This window comes from Hylobates moloch, unplaced genomic scaffold, assembly GCF_009828535.3.
Source record: "Hylobates moloch isolate HMO894 unplaced genomic scaffold, HMol_V3 SCAFFOLD_11, whole genome shotgun sequence".
Taxonomy (NCBI): Eukaryota; Metazoa; Chordata; class Mammalia; order Primates; family Hylobatidae; genus Hylobates; species Hylobates moloch.
The window spans coordinates 74,607,477-74,630,427 of NW_026652286.1; the positions used below are offsets into that span (position 1 = coordinate 74,607,477).

A 22,951-nucleotide genomic window follows, 5' to 3' on the forward strand; every position below is an offset into this window, starting at 1 on the left:
ATTCCCTGTTTACCTTATTTAAAGTGGGTTACCCTGGCTCCCTATCTAAAACTAGAGTTTCTTCCTAGCACTTACGACAATTAGTAATTCTTTGTTTACTTGGTTTTGTTAGCTTGCCTCACTAGATAATAAATAACTGCATGAACCATATCTGTTTTACTTACTGTTATATACCGAACAGACACATAATTAAATAAAAATAATAGATAACTGCTTTTAAAAGTGCTCTGATTGCTTGGCGGGTGGAGCCAAGATGGCCAAATAGGAACAGCTCCAGTCTACAGTTCCCAGCGTGAGCAGCACAGAAGACGGGTGATTTCTGCATTTCCCTTTGAGGTACCGGGTTCATCTCACTAGGGAGTGCCAAACAGTGGGTGCAAGACAGTCAGTGCAGCACACTGTGCGTGAGCCGAAGCAGGGCGAGGCATTGCCTCACTCGGGAAGCGCAATAGGTCAGGGAGTTCCCTTTCCTAGTCAAAGAAAGGGGTAACAGATGGCACCTGGAAAATCGGGTCACTCCCACCCTAATACTGCGCTTTTCCAACGGGCTTGGAAAACGGCACACCAGGAGATTGTGTCCCGCACCTGGCTAAGAGGGTCCTATGCCCACGGAATCTCGCTGACTGCTAGCACAGCAGTCTGAGATCAAACTGCAAGGTGGCAACGAGGCTGGGGGAGGGAGCCCACCATTGCCCAGGCTTACTTAGGTAAACAAAGCAGCCAGGAAGCACGAACTGGGTGGAGCCCACTACAGCTCAAGGAGGCCTGCCTGCCCCTGTAGGCTCCACCTCTGGGGGCAGGGCACAGACAAATAAAAATTCAGCAGGAACCTCTGCAGACTTAAATGTCCCTGTCTGACAGCTTTGAAGAGAGTAGTGGTTCTCCCAGCATGCAACTGGAGATCTGAGAACGGACAGACTGCCTCCTAAAGTGGGTCCCTGACCCCCAAGCAGCCTAACTGGGAGGCACCCCCCAGTAGGGACAGACTGACACCTCACTCGGCCGGGTACTCCTCTGAGACAAAACTTCCAGAGGAACTATCAGACAGCTGAATTTGTGGTCTCACGAAAATCCACTGTTCTACAGCCACTGCTTCTGACACTCAGCCAAACAGGGTCTGGAGTGGACCTCTAGCAAACTCCAACAGACCTGCAGCTGAGGGTCCTGTCTGGTAGAAGGAAAACTAAAAGAAAGGACATCCACACCAAAAACCCATCTGTACATCACCATCATCAAAGACCAAAAGTAGATAAAACCACAAAGATGGGGAAAAAACAGAGCAGAAAAACTGGAAACTCTAAAAAGCAGAGCACCTCTCCTCCTCCAAAGGAACACAGTTCCTCACCAGCAACGGAACAAAGCTGGATGGAGAATGACTTTGACGAGTTGAGAGAAGAAGGCTTCAGACGATCAAACTACTCTGAGCTACGGGAAGAAATTCAAAACAATAGCAAAGAAGTTAAAAACTTTGAAAAAAAATTAGACAAATGGATAACTAGAATAACCAATGGAGAGAAGGGCTTAAAGGAGCTGATGGAGCTGAAAGCCAAGTTTCGAGAACTATGCGAAGATTGCAGAAGCCTTGGGAGCTGATGCAATCAACTGGAAGAAAGGGTATCAGTGATTGAAGATCAAATGAATGAAATAAAGCGAGAAGGGAAGTTTAGAGAAAAAAGAATAAAAAGAAATGAACAAAGCCTCCAAGAAATTTGGGACTATGTGAAAAGACCAAACCTACGTCTGATTGCTGTACCTGAAAATGACGGGGAGAATGGAACCAAGTTGGAAAACACTCTGCAAGATATTATCCAGGAGAACTTCCCCAATCTAGCAAGGCAGGCCAACATTCAGATTCAGGAAATACAGAGAACACCACAAAGATACTCCTCGAGAAGAGCAACTCCAAGACACATAATTGTCAGATTCACCAAAGTTGAAATGAAGGAAAAAATGTTAAGGGCGGCCAGAGAGAAAGATCAGGTTACCCACAAAGGGAAGCCCATCAGACTAACAGCTGATCTCTCAGCAGAAACTCTACAAGCCAGAAGAGAGTGGGGGCCAATATTCAACATTCTTAAAGAAAAGAATTTGCAACCCAGAATTTCATATCCAGCCAAACTAAGCTTCATAAGTGAAGGAGAAATAAAATACTTTACAGACAAGCAAATGCTGAATGATTTTGTCACCACCAGACCTGCCCTAAAAGAGCTCCTGAAGGAAGCACTAAACATGGAAAGGAACAACCGGTACCAGCCACTGCAAAAACATGCCAAATTGTAAAGACCATCGAGGCTAGGAAGAAACTGCATCAACTAACGAGCAAAATAACCAATTAACATCATAATGACAGGATCAGATTCATACATAACAATATTAACTTTAAATGTAAATGGGCTAAATGCTCCAATTAAAAGACACAGACTGGCAAAGTGGATAAGGAGTCAAGACCCATCAGTGTGCTGTATTCAGGAAACCCATCTCACCTGCAGAGACACACATAGACTCAAAATAAAGGGATGGAGGAAGATCTATCAAGCAAATGGAAAACAAAAAAAGGCAGGGGTTGCAATCCTAGTCTCTGATAAAATAGACTTTAAACCAACAAAGATCAAAAGAGACAAAGAAGGCCATTACATAATGGTAAAGGGATCAATTCAACAAGAAGAGCTAACTATCCTAAATATATATGCACCCAACACAGGAGCACCCAGATTCATAAAGCAAGTCCTCAGTGACCTACAAAGGGACTTAAACTCCCACACAATAATAATGGGAGATTTTCACACCCCACTGTCAACATTAGACAGATCAACGAGACAGAAAGTTAACAAGGATATCCAGGAATTGAACTCAGCTCTGCACAAAGTGGACCTAATAGACATCTACAGAACTCTCCACCCCAAATGAACAGAATATACATTTTTTTTTCAGCACCACACCACACCTATTCCAAAATTGACCACATAGTTGGAAGTAAACCTCTCCTCAGCAAATGTAAAAGAACAGAAATTATAACAAACTGTCTCTCAGACCACAGTGCAATCAAACTAGAACTCAGGATTAAGAAACTCACTCAAAACCACTCAACTACATGGAAACTGAACAACGAACAACGTGCTCCTGAATGACTACTGGGTACATAATGAAATGAAGGCAGAAATAAAGATATTCTTTGAAACCAACGAGAACAAAGACACAACATACCAGAATCTCTGGGACACATTCAAAGCCGTGTGTAGAGGGAAATTTATGGCACTAAATGCCCACAAGAGAAAGCAGGAAAGATCCAAAATTGACACCCTAACATCACAATTAAAAGAACTAGAAAGCAAGAGCAAACACATTCAAAAGCTAGCGGAAGGCTAGAAATAACTAAAATCAGAGCAGAACTGAAGGAAATAGAGACACAAAAAACCCTTCAAAAAATTAATGAATCCAGGAGCTGGTTTTTTGAAAAGATCAACAAAATTGATAGACCGCTAGCAAGACTAATAAAGAAGAAAAGAGAGAAGAATCAAATAGACGCAATAAAAAATGAAAAAGGGGATATCACCACCGATCCCACAGAAATACAATCTACCATCAGAGAATACTACAAACACCTCTATGCAAATAAACTAGAAAATCTAGAAGAAATGGATAAATTCCTCTACAAATACACCCTCCCAAGACTAAACCAGGAAGAAGTTGAATCTCTGAATAGACCAATAACAGGCTCTGAAATTGTGGCAATATCAATAGCTTACCAACCAAAAAGAGTCCAGGACCTGATGGATTCACAGCCGAATTCTACCAGAGGTACAAGGAGGAACTGGTACCATTCCTTCTGAAACTATTCCAATCGATAGAAAAAGAGGGAATCCTCCCTAACACGTTTTATGAAACCAGCATCATCCTGATACCAAAGCCTGGCAGAGACATAACCAAAAAAGAGAATTTCAGACCAATATCCTTGATGAACATTGATGCAAAAATCCTCAATAAAATACTGGCAAACCGAATCCAGCAGCACATCAAAAAGCTTATACACCATGATCAAGTGGGCTTCATCCCTGGGATGCAAGGCTGGTTCAACATACGCAAATCAATAAATGTAATCCAGCATATAAACAGAACCAAAGACAAAAACCACACGATTATCTCAATAGATGCAGAAAAGGCCTTTGACAAAATTCAACAACACTTCATGCTAAAAACTCTCAATAAATTAGGTATTGATGGGACGTATCTCAAAATAATAAGAGCTATCTACAACAAACCCACAGCCAATATCATACTGAATGGGCAAAAACTGGAAGCATTCCCTTTGAAAACTGGCACAAGACAGGGATGCCCTCTCTCACCACTCCTATTCAACATAGTGCTGGAAGTTCTGGCCAGGGCAGTCAGGCAGGAGAAGGAAATAAAGGGTATTCAATTAGGAAAAGAGGAAGTGAAATTGTCCCTGTTTGAAGATGACATGATTGTATATCTAGAAAACCCCATCATCTCAGCCCAAAATCTCCTTAAGCTGATTAGCAACTTCAGCAAAGTCTCAGGATACAAAATCAATGTACAAAAATCACAAGCATTCTTGTACACCAATCACAGACAAACAGAGAGCCAAATCATGAGTGAACTCCCATTCACAATTGCTTCAAAGAGAATAAAATACCTAGGAATCCAACTTACAAGGGATGTGAAGGACCTCTTCAAGGAGAACTACAAACCACTGCTCAATGAAATAAAAGAGGATACAAACAAATGGAAGAAAATTCCATGCTCATGGGTTGGAAGAATCAATATCGTGAAAATGGCCATACTGTCCAAGGTAATTTATAGATTCAATGCCATCCCCATCTAGCTACCAATGACTTTCTTCACAGAATTGGAAAAAACTACTTTAAAGTTCATATGGAACCAAAAAAGAGCCCGTATCACCAAGTCAATCCTAAGCCAAAAGAACAAAGCTGGAGGCATCACGCTACCTGACTTCAAACTATACTACAAGGCTACAGTAATCAAAACAGCATGGTACTGGTACCACAACAGAGACATAGATCAATGGAACAGAACGGAGCCCTCAGAAATAATGCCGCATATCTACAACTATCTGATCTTTGACAAACCTGACAAAAACAAGCAATGGGGAAAGGATTCCCTATTTAATAAATGGTGCTGGGAAAACTGGCTAGCCATATGTAGAAAGCTGAAACTGGATCCCTTCCTTACACCTTATACAAAAATTAATTCAAGATGGATTAAAGACTTACCTGTTAGACCTAAAACCATAAAAACCCTAGAAGAAAGCCTAGGCAATACCATTCAGGACATAGGCGTGGGCAAGGACTTCATGTCTAAAACACCAAAAGCAATGGCAACAAAAGCCAAAATTGACAAATGGGATCTAATTAAACTAAAGAGCTTCTGCACAGCAAAAGAAACTACCATTAGAGTGAACAGGCAAACTATAGAATGGGAGAAAATTTTTGCAACCTACTCATCTGACAAAGGGCTAATATCCAGAATCTACAATGAACTCAAACAAATTTACAAGAAAAAAACAAACAACCCCATCAAAAAGTGGGCAAAGGACATGAACAGACACTTCTCAAAAGAAGACATTTATGCAGCCAAAAAACACATGAAAAAATGCTCATCATCACTGGCCATCAGAGAAATGCAAATCAAAACCACAATGAGATACCATCTCACATCAGTTAGAATGGCCATCATTAAAAAGTCAGGAAACAACAAGTGCTGGAGAGGATGTGGAGAAATAGGAACACTTTTACACTGTTGGTGGGACTGTAAACTAGTTCAATCATTGTGGAAGTCAGTGTGGAGATTCCTCAGGGATCTAGAACTAGAAATACCATTTGACCCAGCCATCCCATTACTGGGTATATACCCAAAGGACTATAAATCATGCTGCTATAAAGACACATGCACACGTATGTTTATTGCAGCACTATTCACAATAGCAAAGACTTGGAACCAACCCAAATGTCCAACAACGATAGACTGGATTAAGAAAATGTGGCACATATACACCATGGAATACTATGCAGCCATAAAAAATGATGAGTTCATGTCCTTTGTAGGGACATGGATGAAACTGGAAAACATCGTTCTCAGTAAACTATCGCAAGGACAAAACACCAAACACCGCATGTTCTCACTCATAGGTGGGAATTGAACAATGAGAACTCATGGACACAGGAAGGGGAACATCACACTCCAGGGACTGTTGTGGGGTAGGGGGAGTGGGGAGGGACAGCATTAGGAGATATACCTAATGCTAAATGACAAGTTAATGGGTGCAGCAAACCAACATGGCACATGGATACATATGTAACAAACCTGCACATTGTGCACATGTACCCTAAAACCTAAAGTATAATAATAAAAGAAAAAAAAAGTCATAGGTATAAGTCATTTTATGCAGTTACATGCTGCACTATCAGCCATGAGACATAAAGATAACAGTTGCCTAAGTTGGCAGTTGCAGTGCACTGATACTCTGAAACTGAATAATGCATGACATAGTGCTGTTTACTAGGAAGATTTTAATATCACAAAACTAATTTCTAAAATCAAAAAAAGTTTTTTCTTCAGAAAAGCATATATAATAAATGGATGTAATCCTTTTAAAATAACATAAGAAAATAAACAATTTTTGTTAATAAACATTTCTCCCCATCTCTACTAAATAAATGTTAACTGGTTTTTAAAATACTGACTTACAGTTATTATTCTGGTCATTTGCTTCTAGATAACAAACCACCCTAAAATTTAGTAGCTTAAAACAATTTATTAAAAATCTGTGTTGAATGGTTGAGCTGGTTTGTTCTCCCTTGGAAGTTTCATGCTTTCGCACTCAGATTTGTGCTGTGGTTGGTGTTATCCGAAGATTCCACTTCGTTGGACATCCAAGATGGTTTCTTCAGTCACATGCCTTGTGCTAGGTTGAGAAGGCTAGAACAGTTGGAACCAAGCCAGTTATCTCTCTCCAGTGCTGTCTCTCCTGTTAGCTAGCTTGGGCTTCTTTTCAGCATGGTGATCTCAAAGTCACTGAAATTCTTATATGGGGTCTGGCTTTTCCTGGAGTGAGCGTTCCAGAAGTCCAAGTTGGAAGCTGCAAAATTCTAGCATGAGAAGTCACACAGTATCACTTCCATAACATTCTGTTGGTAATAAGAAAGTCACAAGGCCAGACTGATTAAAGGGGAGGGGACTACATAATCATGCTTCATTGGACATTATGTTTGGAGACTGACTATGGCTACCACAGGAGTGCCTGACACGTGATTTTATCTACTTGACACATGATTTTAATCTCAAGAGCATATGAATGTAGAATTTGGAACTTTTTAAGTTGACTCTGTCAGCTTCTGCTAAGCAAGCTGTGCCTCCTTCCTCCCAACAGAAACAATACTCTTTTATGACTCTCTATTTAATCGCTTTTGTTTTCTCTGTCTTCAAAGACTACATTAAGTACATTCGTATTGTTGGGTAACCATCATCATTATCCGTCTCCAAAACTTCATCTTGCCCAACTGGAATTCTGTACCCATTAAGCACTAACTCCCCATGCTACCCTCCCCACCAGCTGGTAACCCCCATTCTACTTTCTGTCTCTATGAATTTGAATACTGTAGGTACCTCATTTAAAGTGAAATCATACAACATTTGTCCTTTTGTGAGTGGCTTATCTCACTTAGCAGAGTGTTTTCAAGGTTCATTTATGTGTAGCATGTGCCAGAATTTTCTTCCTTTTTAAGACTGAAAAAAATTCCATTGTATGTATATGCCACATTTTGTTTATCCATTCATCCATTTATGAACAGTTGGGTTGCTTCCACCTTTTGGCTATTATGAATAATGTTACTATGAAAATGGGTATAAAAATATCTGTTTGAGTCTCTGTTTTCACTTCTTTAGGATATAGTCCTCAAAGTGAAATTCTTTTATCATATGGTAATTCTATGTTTAATTTTTTGAAGAATCAGCATACCAATTTCCACAGCTGCTGCACCATGTTACATTTCCACCAGCAATGCATAAGAGTTCCAGTTTCTCTACATCCTTACCAACAGTTCCTATTTTTTATTTTGTTTTGTTTTTTAAATAATAGTCATCCTAATCGGTGTGGTGTGGCATTTCATTATGGTTTTAATTTGCATTTTCTTAATGATTAATGATGTTGAGCATCTTTTCATGTGTTTGTTTGTTATTTGTATATCTTCTTTAGAGAAATTTCTATTCAAGTCTTTTGCCCATATTTTAAAATCAGGTTGTTTTGTTGTTGTTGTTGAGTTGTTGGAGTTCTTGATATCAATCCTTATCAGATGTATGATTGTAAATATTTTCTCTCATTTCCTGTGTGGCCTTTTTACTCTGTTGATGGTGTCCTTGGATCCACAAAAGTTTTTAATTTTGATGAAGTTCAACTTACCTATTTTTCCTTTTGTTTGCGCTTTTAGTGTCATATCAAGAAATTATTGTCAAACCCAATGTCATGAAGCTTTTTCTGTATGTTCTCTTCGGAGGTTTGTTTTAGTCTCTGTATTTAGATATTTGATCCACTTTGGGGTAATTTTTATATGTGCTGTAAGGTAAGAGTCCAGCTATATTGTTTTGCAGTATCCAGATATCCAACACCATTTTCTGTAAAGATTGTCCTTTTCTCATTAGATGGTTTTGGCATCCTTGTGGAAAATCATTTGGCCATATATAAGAGGGTTTATTTCTGGGCTCTGTATTCTATTCCATTAGTCTATGTGTCTGTCTTTATGCTAGTACCACACTGCTTTGATTACAATAAATTTGTAGTAAGTTTTGAAATCAGGAAGGGTGAAACATTCCGTTTGGGGTGGTTTTTTTTTTTTTTTTTTCAATATTATTTTGGCTATTCAGGGTTCCTTGACATTGTATATAAATTTTAAAATGGATGTTGCTATTTCTGCAAAGAAAAAAAAAGTCACTGGGATTTGAAGGGATTGAATAGAATCTGAAGGTAGCTTTGAGTAGTGTTGTCATCTTAACAATATCTTCTCTGAATTCATGAACATGGTAGGTCTTTACATTTATTTGCGTCTTTTTAAAATTCTTTCAGTGATGTTTTACAGTTTTTGGTGTAGAATTCTTTTGCCTCCTTAGTTAAATTTATTCCTAGGCATTTTTGTGCTATTGTAAATTGAGATTGTTTATTTCCTTTCTGCATTGTTCATTGTTAAGTGTATAGATATGCAACTGGTTTATATGTGTTGATTTTGTATCCTGCAACTTTGCTGAATTCATTTATTAGTGCTGGTTTTACATGGAATCTTTAGGGTTTTCTACATATAAGATTATGTCATCTGGACTAGAGTTAATTTTACTTTTTCCTTTCCAGTCTGGATGCCTTTTTTTTTTCTTGCCTACTTACTGTGGCTATAACTTCTAATATATTATGCTGAATCAAATTATAAAAGCAACTTCTTATCTTGACCTGGGGAGATTCTTGAAGGAGATTGTTTTGGGAGCTAAAAATCTTCTCCCCCACCTCTGGTGCTACATCACTACATTCTACCTATCTCATATGTTGGACCACTTGGAGATCTATAGTCCTCTATCACCTGAAAGTATATATAGTTTCCTTAATCTGAGCTATTTAGAGTAGAATAATGTTCTAGCCAGGAGAGGTCTTTAGAAAGATGGTCAGTAGTAACCTATGGCACTAAAAATTCTAAAAGAGTTCTTACCAACCATCTCCTAACCCCACGCATTCTACGGAATTCCCTTTGGAGGTTTCTCTGCCTGTGATTTGTAGGCTTGGCTTTTCATTTTTTTTTCATTTTCCAGCAAATAATTATTAAATCATACACACATATGCGCATGTGCACGCACACACACACAGTCTTCCAAGGACAAAATCAGTTTTTGAGACAGTACAGCTTAAACTAGAGAACATAAATTCAAGTGTCTGGGGGTAATCAGAAATAAATGAAATAAGAAAGTTAAGAAAAATAGGGAATGGCAGGGATTAGGGGCAGGTGTTTGGAGCTATGTGTGATTAAGAATCCAGATTTGCCAGATCTTCCAAATTTTGAAGAGAAACTGGAAATCCACATTTTTGTGTAAATTTCCTGAATTTTTAGCACAGTTCCAACTTAAAATGACAGCCAATTTTAAACTTGTGGTCCAAAAGAAAAATAAAAATGTACAGATTTTATTGAATACGTCATAATTTTCAAAGCTACTTCTTTCACTAATGAATTCATTCTTCACATTACAGAAAATGGCATAGCTTCCTTAGAAATGGCTTTTTCCACTGCACAGTTTGCGAGGTGGGAATAGGTATGCAAACCTGCCAGAAATTAGAAAGGGCTGCATTAGAGAACCTTCTCTTAGTTGCAAGAGACCTGGATACAGTTCTGAAATGACCATTTACAAAGAAATAAGTCTTTGGAAAACACCTGTTTTAAAAAATTTAAAATTTGTTGTTTTTAAATAAAATTTTGAAATATGAAAACATTGTTATATAATAAATGCATCATTTTGAAACTATTTTCTAAACTTACCACCTGTTTCTGTTGCCTACTTTGTGTTTTAAATATAGAGCTTTTGAGGAGAAACGAAAAGAACAAGAAGAAAAAGAACACCAAATTAGAGAACAAATACTTCAGCAAAGAAAACAGAAGTTTGAAGAAGTTACTGAAAAATTCCAGCGTGCCCATATTCCTCTTTCACAGCGGAGGAAAGCAGGTGCCTTAATTTCTAGAACAATATGAGAACATAAATTAAAGTTTTAATCTCATTTGACATGAGTAGACAATAAAATCATAAATGAAGAAATGAAGTGGAAACAAACTAAAAAGACCAATATGACTTTTGAGTAAAAGCACTTTAACCAAATGAAAAATAGTCATTTGATTCAGGTTTAATTCAGAGAATATTGTTGGCTCTATTACTAAATTCTAAAACTCACAGTTTGATTTGACTTCCAACTGGTTACAATGGTTTATCTTTTTAAAATTGATTTGGTAAGTAGCTTAGTACAAAGCAAATTTAACATTTGGGTTCAGAAAATTAGTGTCACATTTATTCTAGTATTTTTTAATGGTTTGGCTCAAATTCATATTTGAGAGACTGGCAGAACAAAAAGAAAGTCTACAGAGTAATATAATCCAACAAGATAAAAACTTGGAACCAGTTAAGAATTTAAATATGATTATGGTTGGTTCTTTTGTATTATATCTATGTTTTTATGCCTTAAATAGTAAGACAATTAACAATATGTCAAAGCTTCATAAAGAATAGTGATAAGCAGAACCTTTATGTATTCAGCAAACATATGGTGTACGGTGTTGTACTTAGCCTTAGGCTAAGCTGAGATATAGAAAAATCTAATTGCATTCTACCATTAAAGATCTCACAACCTGTTTTGGAGATGAGAGTGGTATAAGTAATGTCAATAACGTAATGATAATTGCTATGGTAGCAGAATGTGTAAAGTGCTGTAAAGTGCCGTGAGAGCACAGAGGAAAGAACACTAAACCTATGTCAGGACATCAAGGACATCATTCTTGGAAAAATGACTTAAGTCGGATCTTAACAAATGAGCATATTGCAAAGCAAACAGAAAATAAAAGGACATCCCAGGCAAAAGAACAGCTTGTACAAATAAATTATGTATTTCAGTGTATCTGAAGCATAGGATGGGGAAAAGAAGAAAAATGGATATGAAGCTAGAAAAAATAAGAGGTAGCCAGTTCTCAAAGAGCTTTATATGCCATGCCAGGAATTTCATCTTTATGCAAAATACAGTCCACTTACAGTTTTTTTTAACAAGAAAGCAAGCCATTGCTGTGTTAGTAATAAATATTACTGTTAATAAAGGCAGCTAGTAAAACTGTGCTAAATAACAGTAGCTTAAACATGATAACAGTTTATTTTTCTCCCATATAATATGAAGTCCTGTGGTAGGCAGTCAAGAGCTGGTTTGATGTTTATACTGAGCTGAGAGACAGAAGGATCATCTGTCACTCGGCTCAAAAGTCTTTAGTACATAGTTTATACCCTCACTGTCATGGTCACATGGTAGCTGCTAGAGCTCAACCATCACACCAGTGTTCTAGGCAGGAAGAAAGAACAGGAAAAAAAGCTGTACCTCTGAGATCTCTGCTTGGCAACTTTATTTGCAAGGGAGTCTGAAAAATAGTTTTTTTAATGTAGGTATATTGCTACCCCTTAACTATATAGGGTCTGTTACCAAGGAAAAAGGGGAAAATGCCTATTAGGTGGGGAACTAGGGGTCTCTGCTATAATTAGATTTGTTAGAAAGATAATTATAGTTACAAGATGGAATATAGATTGAAGTAGAGACTTACTAAAGTAAGTAGACTAGTAGGATACTATTTAAATAATTATGGTAAGAGATGTTAAACTCCTAAATTAAAGCAGTGCATTGAGTGTAAGAGATAAGATTCATATTCATCCATATCCATATTCATCCTTTTTTTTTTTTTTCAAGACGGAGTCTTGCTCTTCTTCGCTACTGTGCCCAGCCAGAGATACTATATTCAAGACATATAATCACGGCCAGCCGAGGTGGCTCATGCCTGTAATCCCAGCACTTTGGGAGGCCGAGGCAGGCGGATGGCTTAAGAGCTGACAAGTTCAAGACCATCCTGGGCAACGTGATGAAACTCAATCTCTACAAACAACACAAAAATTAGCCAGGCATGGTAGTTCATGCCTGTAGTCCCAGCTACTCAGGAGGCTGAAGTGGGAGGGTTGCTTGAGCCCAGGAATCGGAGGTTGCAGTGAGCCAAGATCACACCACTGTACTCCAGCCTGGGCAACAGAGGCAGACCTTATCTCAAAAAAATAATAAATAAATGGATATAATCAGTAGGATTCAGTTACTGATTTCACTGAAAATGGTGAAAGAAGCTGGGCGAGGTGGTTCATGCCTGTAATCCCAGCACTTTGGGAGGCTGAGGCAGGTGGACCACCTGAAGTTGGGAGTTCAAGACCAGCCTGGCCAACATGGTGAAACCCCATCTCTACTAAAAATACAAAAGTTAGCCAGGCGTGGTGGCGGGTGCCTGTAATCCCAACTACTAGGGAGGCTGGGGCAGGATAATTGCTTAAAAACCCAGGAGGCAAAAGTCGTAGTAAGCAGAGGTCGCACCACTGCACTCCAGCCTGAGCGACAGAGCAAGACTCTCAAAAAAAAAAAAACAGTGGTGGAAGAGAGGCTAGAAGGCGAACAGTGCCTCTATAAATTAGCAGAAAACCTTATTTTAAACATTCAATAAATAATTTTTAAATTAATTTATTACTTTGATAGATGCATCCTTTATGATGTGAATATCAGTAAACTATCCTGTAGCTTTGCATTCTTCATGTAATCACCAGTTGATTAGGGAAATGGATTGTCTCTAGAGTTCAAGTTTGAACTAACCCTTACATAATAACATGCTATTTTTGCTTAAACATTTTAAATAAATTACAAATGTTGTAATAATGGAAAAGTCTGATGACATGTTGGTGTTTTAAAAAAGAAAAGAGGAAGATAGTTTGGAAGTACCCACGAAGAGCTAAAGCCAGAAATTCACTCACCCTATTTCCAGGCCTTGAGTTATTTATAGTATATGATATACTATAGATACCATGTATAGATAGTATAGTATATTTATAGTATATAATGGGAGGGAAATGATGTCTCCATTTGAGAGGGTTGTAAGAGAAGACAATATTTAGAGAGAGAAGTAGGGTGAAATAGAGTACGTTGAATACCAAAGTGCACAGTGGAAGGAGTTGAGAAAGTGGATATATGTAGGACATGGGGTTATATTAAAGGTTGTGCAGGACAGTATATGGATGAGTGTCCATAATAATGTATGACCTTGAGCAAGTTACTTGCCTTCTCTATGCCTCAGTTTCTTCAGTTGTAAAATTCAAATATACCTCATAGGCCGTAGTGAGGGTTAAATAGTTTATGTGCATTAAATGTTTAAAAATAAGGTCTATAACTAAGTGCTCAGTAAATGTTAGTTGGTGTTTTTGTATGTTCCCCTTTTCTTCATAGGAATATTTATAAATTGTGTCAGAAATTTATGGCACTATGAGATCAAATATAGGGGAGTTTGCATGCCAGAATGAAGAGCCCAGACATTTCTCAAAGTCTCTTTTTTCCTGATAAATATTCTTAAAATTGGTGATGAAAACTTTGAGGTAACACATTCTCTTTTGGGAACTGAATGTCAAAATTTAAAGTATCTGAAAATATTTTATTTTTACAAAAGTTTTAAAGTACTATTTTATCATTAACCAATTAAATTATATGTAAAGTGACCACTGAAGATAAAGTGATTCTGTACTGTTCGGTCTTTATTATCTCTTTAGTTTTCCGAAAACCAGTTCCTCCATTAGAAGAGGCCCTCAAACAAATTCAGGAATCCAACTTAAAATCAGAAGTAAACCTTCCCTTTTCCCGTAGACCAACAATAAACTGGAGGTAAGTAATTTATGATTATTGTATACAATTATTACAATAATTGTATAACCATCTAGTTGCTGTGCTTGTGAGCTTTTTCATCAGCTACTCCTCCCCTGTGTTTTAGAGTTTATTCTTTTATTTTTACAGATTAAATTGAGGTAGAGTAGAATGAAAATTGCTCCAAGAATAGGTCAGAATTCCAATTTGTTATCTTAAAGTCCTTGGTATTACAAAATACTATGTATGTTAAATAATGTTTGTGGAACATACCATCAAAACACTTTTTAAATATTGATATTGATATTTTGATTAAAATGTTGATATCTTTACTGAGAAGAGAAAATTATGTTGAACTGTAATAAATTTAAGTAAAAAGAGTAATTTTATGGTAGAAGTGGGTTTTTCCTCACTGAAAATCTCTCCTGGATGTCTTGAAAAGGCTACAGAGTCTCCTGGTTCTTCTGCAGGATGGCATAAGTGAATCATCTAGAAGTAATAGGATGGACCAATCAACCACTGGGTACCCTCAGACATTCTGTATCTTCCATTTATTTATTCCAAACATTTGTTAATGCTACTACATGTATAGAAGTAGATCAGGCATTATAAGGGGATATGGAGAAGTATATACTATTGTAAAATATAATCCCTAGTGTATAATCTAAAAGATAAGTGAAACAGTGCTTCAGAAATATAGAATAGTGCCAAATGAGTAATTACAATAATATATAAAATTCATTTATATAAATACATCTACAATTCAGACAATAAATTATGTTAGTATTTTACCTGTGCATAATGTTACTCCATTTTTAGAATATCTCTGGGCAACAGTTCCCTTGATTAGGACTAAGAACAAGTAAATGTATCCTCTTGATCCTAATTAGAGTTCAGGAAAGACCTCATGGGACAGAGAATTCTTCAGCAAAGCTTTGAAGAAAATAGTAGTTATTTGGAACAAGTGAGTGGATGGCATTTTAGACAGAGAGATGAGCATGTGCAAAAGCCAAGGGCAATCGAAGGCATGATATACTCTAGGAGAATGAGTATGTGTACCTCATAGAATGCAAAATACAGATGGCTTTGCCAGATACAAGATTGGAGAGAGAAGTGCATCTGTATGCCAAGAAATATAAACTTTATCTTGAGAGTTTAAGAGGAGTCAATGAATAATTTTAGGCAAATTAGTGATAAGATGAAATTTTCTTTTTAAACATATTATTCCAATCCATTGTGAACAATTATGGATAATGGATTGAAAGCTGGGGATATTTCAATAAATGTAGAAATTATATAGCCTAGAGCTCAAGAGAAAGACTTAGGCTAAAGGCATTTGAAGCCAAGGTAATGGATATGGTCAACTATGGAGAATATGTGTGTGATGAGCACTGAAGAACAGCAACATTTAAGGAAGTGGAAAAAGAAGAGAAGCTTGCAAACAGAATGGCTAGAATGGCTCATATAGGACTAGGAGAGGTCAGTATCATGAAAACTAGGGAAGGATAAATTTTGATGGGAAAAACATAGTTTACAGAGATCAAATGACTTCTAAAGAATCAGACACATAATGTCTGTCAGTCAGGATCCTGGCAGGGAACAGGAGGCACACTTAAAAGAGGTGACTGAGAGGTTAAGTAAGGGACTATAAAACCAACAAAGGATGGTAAACCACCCCCAGAACTGACACAAAGTCAATATTACCAACACAGACCTGAACTGAAAAGAGCTATACTGTAGAAGAAGGAGGCTGGACAGGTCCTGTGGTCCTGGGGAGAGCAATGTAAGCCACTGCTAAACCAAGCCCAGCAGGGAGGAAGTCAGAGGAATAATTACCAAAAACCTCTTTCTTCTGTCACCCTCTTTTCTCCTTCTGGTACCTTCCAGTGGCCAAACTCAGCCATAAATCAAAGAGCAAGGGATCATTCGGTCTCTTGGAGCAGAGTCAAGTAGAGAAATGTGGTAAATGAATCTGGAGGGGCAAAGAGAATATCCAACATAGAAACAATGGGTCCACTGTATTTCACAACAAAAAAAGTTACTGGCAACTTTTGTCAGACCAATTTTAGTGGAGTGGTGGGGGCAGAAAATAAATTGCAATGAGTTGAAGGGAAATGGAGAGCAAAAAGGATAACAAGTTTAGTTTGACTGTGAAAGTTAGAGAGTGATAGGACAATAGCCAGAAGAGATGTATGGCCAATATATGGCCTTTCCCTTAAGAGAGATCTTACAATGTTTAAATATGAATATTAAAGTGATGAGCAACAGAATTGCAGTCTAGAAAGGTAGAGTAGGATAAAAATGTAAGTACTTATTCTGTGTTATACATTGATTAGCATGGGTTACACATGTGAATGAGATATGGTCCTCTGCCTAGCAAGGGTTTGCAATCACATTATAATACTGTTTGTTGGTCTTTACAACATAATACACATGTAATACTGTATAATGGGAGTTGTTACAGAAATACTAGCAAAGTAATAAAGAAGTACAGCATTGAAGATAGAAGGTAGTCTTAAAGAATGAGTTAAGATTTATCAGAGAAGCATGTGTTGGGTTTTAGGCATGTGCAGTGCTACAGTGTTGTGGAAGGCATAGACCCCTGAGGAAATAGAACTTAATTCAAGTGTCGGGACTGTAGGATGTGTTGCTGATGGGACAGGGGATGATCTAGAAATGTAGATTGCGATCAGATGTAAAATGTTTGTATGCCTAGCAAGTGAGTGTGAACTTTATCCTGTAACCAGTGGGGAGCCAATGGAGGTTTTTCAGCAGGGGAGTGATGGCATCCTCTTTCTTATTTTAGAAAGATAAATGGTGCAAATGTTGGAGAATAGAGAGGATAGGGAGAAATTGGAGGCAAGGAGACCAGAGAGGAAATTATTGGAATAACCCAAGGGATAGATCCTTACTACCTAAACCAGAACAGTACTATTTTGTATAGTGAAGAAAGGATGGCTCTGATAATAAACGGTTTTGAGTAGTGAGAGGATGAGAGAGAAGAAAGAATGAAGATAATGTGCTTTCACAGTGCAGAGAAGTAGCATAAAGAAATAAGAGTTTAAGGATGTTGATCAACCAGAAGTATAAGAATTGAAGTATAAGCTGGGCATAGTGGCCCACACCTGTAATTTCAGTGCTTTGGGAGGCTGAGGAAGGAGAATCAATTAAGTCCAGGAGTTCAAGACCAACCTGGACAATAGAGCAAGACCCCATCTCTACACACACACAAAATGTAAAAATTAGCTGGGAATGCTGGCACACACCTGTAGCTCTAGCTACTCGAGGAGATCAGGAGAAGGATCACTTGAGCCCAGGAGTTGGAGCCACAGTGAGCTATGATCACACCACTGCACTCCAGCCTAGGTAACAAGAGTGAAATCCTGTCTCAAAAGAAAAAGGAGAAGGAGAAGGAAAAAGAAAAGAACAAGAAGATGAGGAAGAGGAGGCGAAAGAAGAGGAAGAAGAATTGGAGAATAGACAGAATAGAAGCAGAAAGAAAAGATATTTTATTAAAAGAATAGATGAGTTTGATATAGGACAAAGGAAATGAAAAAAAGCAAAAAAATAAAAAGCAACTGATATTTTGAGTCTTGCTGATTAAGGGAATGTGATTAACTTTTTAAAATTCCCTTTGAGCCTTCTGAATTGAGGGGATAAATATCCATGTAGAAATGTGTAAAAATAATTTAACCAAAGGTGAGGTGAGAGGCCAAGGCTATAGAAATAGATTTGAAAGTTATGATTGTATATATTGTTGCTTAATTGTCATGTGTACTTTTGTCCCCACAACCAGATTGTAATATTCTAAAGGACAGTGTCTCAGTCTTACATATGCAGGTATTCCCTATAGTGCTTAATTCAGTACTCATGTTGGAGGTATTCAATAAATACTTTGAATGGAAAAATATCACTGACATGAGTGAACACTTCTCAAAGTGTATAAAAGTGGCCCGAAGTTAGATAGATGAGGAGGATATTTATCTGAGACAAACACCGAGAAGAAACTTCAACCAGAAGGAATATTAGCATGTGAAAGGGCATAGAATCATAAAAGGCATGTTATGTTAAGGGAGCTACAAGTAGCTCAATTTGGCTAATGTGTACAGTGAGGAGAGAGTTGTGGGCAGATAGGTTGGAAAGGAAGCCATGAATTAGATCATGAAGAGCCTTGTTAAGGAGTTTGTTTTAAAAACAATTACTGAAAGATTTGAAGCAAACATACAATATTTATAGGTTGGAAATATTGCCAGAGTGGAAAAGAAAAGGGGAACACTAAAAATAGAAAAATCAGGTAAAATGGCATTTTAGTTGATGAAAACAATGACTTCTTGAAAGCTATTTAGAAGGTAGAATCAATATGCCTTGGTAACTGTTTAAGACCTGGAGTGATTGGGAAGAATCAAAGATGACTCCGGAGATTAGATCTGGTCAGTGAATAAGTGGTAAAACCATTTATCAAAATGAGGACTATGAGGTTAAGAGGGTGTAGATCTCATGTTAAGTGTTCTTACTTCAGTAAAAAAAAAAAAAAAGATGAATATGAGGGAAGAATAAATAGGTTTAGGGGAGGAAGTAATTGGAAGGAGAATGACATGTTTGAGTTTGAGACACTTATGAGATATTCAAGAGCCAGTTTCTTATAGTAAGAAATCTGGGCCATGAATGTAGATATGACAGTCATCAATGAATGAATAAAGTTAAAGTCATGGCAGTATCCACCAGTGGTAGTCTTAGATTCAGCTAAACAATCGAACTCCCTTAACTGTACCAGGCTATGTTTGGCTTCAATTAGAGACCAGAAAACACTGCATGCCAACTAGGTAACATTCTTCAATAGGAGGAATCCTTATAGAAGGCCACAAAGCAGTTGAGGGGCTAGTTTTTGCTATGTTTCTACCCTCTACAAGTGACAGCTCAGCTTTAAGGCTTATAATGCTTACATTATCACAATGGGTGGGCATCTACCTACTCTGGATAAGAGGCCCCATGTTCTAAACAGGAACAAATGTTTTTTGTAACGGCTCCATATGAATTGCTCCCATGGAAGAGATATGTCTGGTAATAAAAATTATCATACTCAAGGAAACTCAAAACTATAGCTTTCTAGCAGATATCTATGGTTTCTTTGCAGTCCTCTTAGTCCAGATGTGGTTTACCAATGAAGGGCCATTTTTACCATAATCAATGTGCCTTGTAACACAGCTTAAATCCTACTAATTATCCAGAGAAATAGACTTAGAAAGTTAACTCAAAGTTGAATTGGTCCATAGAGAAGGAGAAGATTTCGTTAACCCTTTACTCACACACTAATATAGATAAGGTCACATAGACAGTATAAGTAAGATTACAAAGAAAGTGTGGATACAGATAAGAAAAAAAAAGTCACATAACTCAAAAATTTTAGCATATAAAGGACAGGCAAAGAAAGAGGAGCTCAAGAAAGAGCCTGAGAAGGAACAACCAGAGAAGTAAGAAAATAAAAAGGAAATGTGATGTTGTGGAAACCAACGGAATTAAAATCAAGAAAGATAGTGGTCAAGAAATACCCATTTTTGCAATTATTAGGTAATTAGTTAACCACAAGCAAAGTAGTACATTGAAGTGATAGAGGTGGAAACCAGATAACAGTTAGGTTAAGAGACAAGTGGAAGTTGTGGTAGTAATATAATTTACTACCACGTTATATGTGGCAATATAATTTTAGAGTACTCTATAGGAAAGCTTGTCTGAAAAGAGATGACAAACAATTAGAGGGAGTCCCAGGATTTATTTAGACTAATTTTAAAAATTCTAAACCAGTTAATATAGAAGCAATGTACATTTTTTATACAGGGCTTCTTCACTTTCAGGGTTTTTTTCTATCAGTTGTTATACTTTATGTTAATCGGATTATTTTTCCTTTTTTTTTTTTTTTTTTTGACAGAGTCTCACTCTGTCACCAGGCTGGAGTGCAGTGGTGCGATCTCGGCTCACTACAACCTCCGCCTCCCGGGTTCAAGCGATTCTCCTGCCTCAGCCTCCCAAGTAGCTGGGATTATAGGAATGTACCACCACACCCAGCTAATTTTTGTATTTTTAGTAGAGACTGGATTTCACCATTTTGGCCAGGAGGGTCTCGATTTCTTGACCTCGTGATCCACCCGCCTCGGCCTCCCAAAGTGCTGGGAATTCAGGCATGAGCCACCACGCCCAGCCAGATATTTTCAGTTTTTAAAAACTCTTGTAGAATGAAGAAAAGCGTAGGCATTTTTCTTGTTCAACAGTGTGCAGTTGCTTGAAGTCTTAGAAGAGTTAAACTGTCAGAACAACTTTGCTTTCCCTGTAGCAAATATGTAGATATGATTACAGCAAGTCTATGCTAGGATCATTAAATAACACACATCATCTTTGTTTTATGAGAAATGATCTTCATTGTGCATTAGAATACCTAGTTAGTTTTCATGTTATTTTAACATACTATTTTGACTTTGACGTCATGGTATCTATATCTATCTGTGTGTGTGTATGTTTATATATATATATCACATAAATTCTATGTATTTGGAAAACAACAAGTGTATACAATGTATAGTGAGAACACTATGATTTACTTATTAAAAAGTTAGACTTCTCTCCACAGATAACCAATAGTCTTAAGTAATGTATATGAAAGTGCTTTGTAAACTTTGAAATTCTATGTAAATATGAGATATTGGAATATTAAGAATCAGGTGTTAGGTTAATGGACATATTTTTATTTATTGAAAATATAATTAAGCTGAAATCATTGATAAACTACTATCACATTAAAAATACATTTTCAGTGGAACGTAAACCTAAATGTGTTAAGAAATAAAGTAATGCCAAGAAATAAGAGGCTTACAAAGAAGCAGAGGTATATCAGTAAGATTATTCTAATGTGGAAAATGTTAGTGGTAGATAAAAATCAGATGTTGGCAATGTGATCATGTAAAAGAGAAAAAAACGTATGATAAAGTGCAGGGCATTTAGTGCTTAAGCCCCAAGATAAATCGGAGAATATGTTCTCATGAACATAGAAGCTGCTTCAGCAAATAGTGAGATATAAGAATATTAATAAGGGAGTAAAGTTAAAAATATAAGAAGTAATTAGTCTTCTGTCACCACCAAATCTTTATCATAAAGCTAACATGCTTGACCATTCTGGAAGGTGTAAGGTAAAAGGGGATATATTGTCTCCCATATTAAATGGTTAAACTTTAATAAAATGATACTGCTAGATATCTATCTCCAATATCCATGTATTTGTGGTGGGGCAGTTGATCCTGAAGTACGTGCTACACTGAGAAATCTGGCCAGAGCTGAGCAGTTATCTATTGACCTCTATTTGCCCTTTGAACTCATGCTTTAAACCAGATTGTCCAGCCCATATTCCTGTATCTGTATGAGTAAAAGGCTTCTGAAAAGTGAAAATACTCTAAGAGCTAGAAATAAGAAATGGCAAACCTGAATAAGCTATGTACATTTTTCAGTCCGTGTGAGAGGACACTGGTTGATCAAAGGATGATCATGCATGGACCCTATGGACAAGAAAATAACATGAATCAAAAGCCTAGAGGCAGCTCAATAAACCAAAAAAAAAATCTTAATAAGGCTGTCTCTCTACCTGCCTGTCCAAATGCTTTTCCACCTGTGCAGATCCATTCCTGCCTGTCCAGCTGTCTCCACACCTGATCCCTACTTACCTAATCAACTGTCTCCTCCGCGGGTCCCATTGCGGTCCCACCACTTCCAAATTCTTCCCAGCTACCCAACTGTTTCTCCTACCCGCCAGCCCCATATACTGCCTGTCCATCCATCTGTACCCTCTACTCTTCCAAAGACCTTTCCACCAGTCCCATTACTGTCTTACCCAATTAAATATCATCCTCGTCCTCCAACCCCGGCTACTTCCAGCATTTCTAGCAGTTTCCCTCGTCTACCAGCACCAATTCCTTCTTGCCCACCTGGCCATCTACCCCACCCACCCCAAAGTTCTCCAATCATTCCTGACCCTGAGTCACTGAACAAGTTATTTTACAAAACTTTCAGACCCAAACATTTCCTTCCAGCACAGCATTCTACTGCAGCCACTCTAATGCCTACCCTTGTTCGTCGTTCCCTTCCAGCTCAACTGGTTGTTTCCCCAACCCCTTTGGAACCTCTCCCTGTTTTGAAGCCTTCCTGTTTATCCAGTCACCCCCCTCATCCACCAGTCCCCACTCTTTCTTATGTCACTCCGTTGCCTGCACATCCTGCTAGCTTGGATCCTTTTCAGTCAGTCCAGCAATCTGTTCCACAAGCCACAGCATTGTCCAATCAGCCCGAGGCCTTTGCAGATCATCCGCCAGCCTCAGTTCTCTCCCTTGCATCTCCCTGTCATTCTCCATCTTCTTCTTTGCCTTCATCCCCTTCTACTTGCACATCCTTTTCTTCAGCCTGTATACCGTTTTCTTCCTCCTTATCTATTCTTTCCTCTTCTTC

At 37.7% G+C, this 22,951-nt stretch overlaps 1 protein-coding gene across 6 annotated transcripts in view; it reads left to right on the forward strand.

Annotated features, from left to right (window-relative positions):
• Positions 1-22,951, forward strand: part of CEP126 (centrosomal protein 126) — an 87,050-nt gene that overhangs the window by 18,492 nt on the left and 45,607 nt on the right. For all 6 annotated transcript variants that reach the window (XR_009215581.1, XR_009215580.1, XM_032167227.2 and 3 more), the window contains exons 3-4: positions 10,583-10,728; positions 14,377-14,488. Coding sequence is in view for 4 of the 6 variants with exons in the window: in XM_032167227.2 (XP_032023118.1) it covers positions 10,583-10,728; positions 14,377-14,488 (258 nt within the window). In the remaining 2 variants the exon portion in view is untranslated. The remainder of the gene's footprint in view (positions 1-10,582; positions 10,729-14,376; positions 14,489-22,951) is intronic.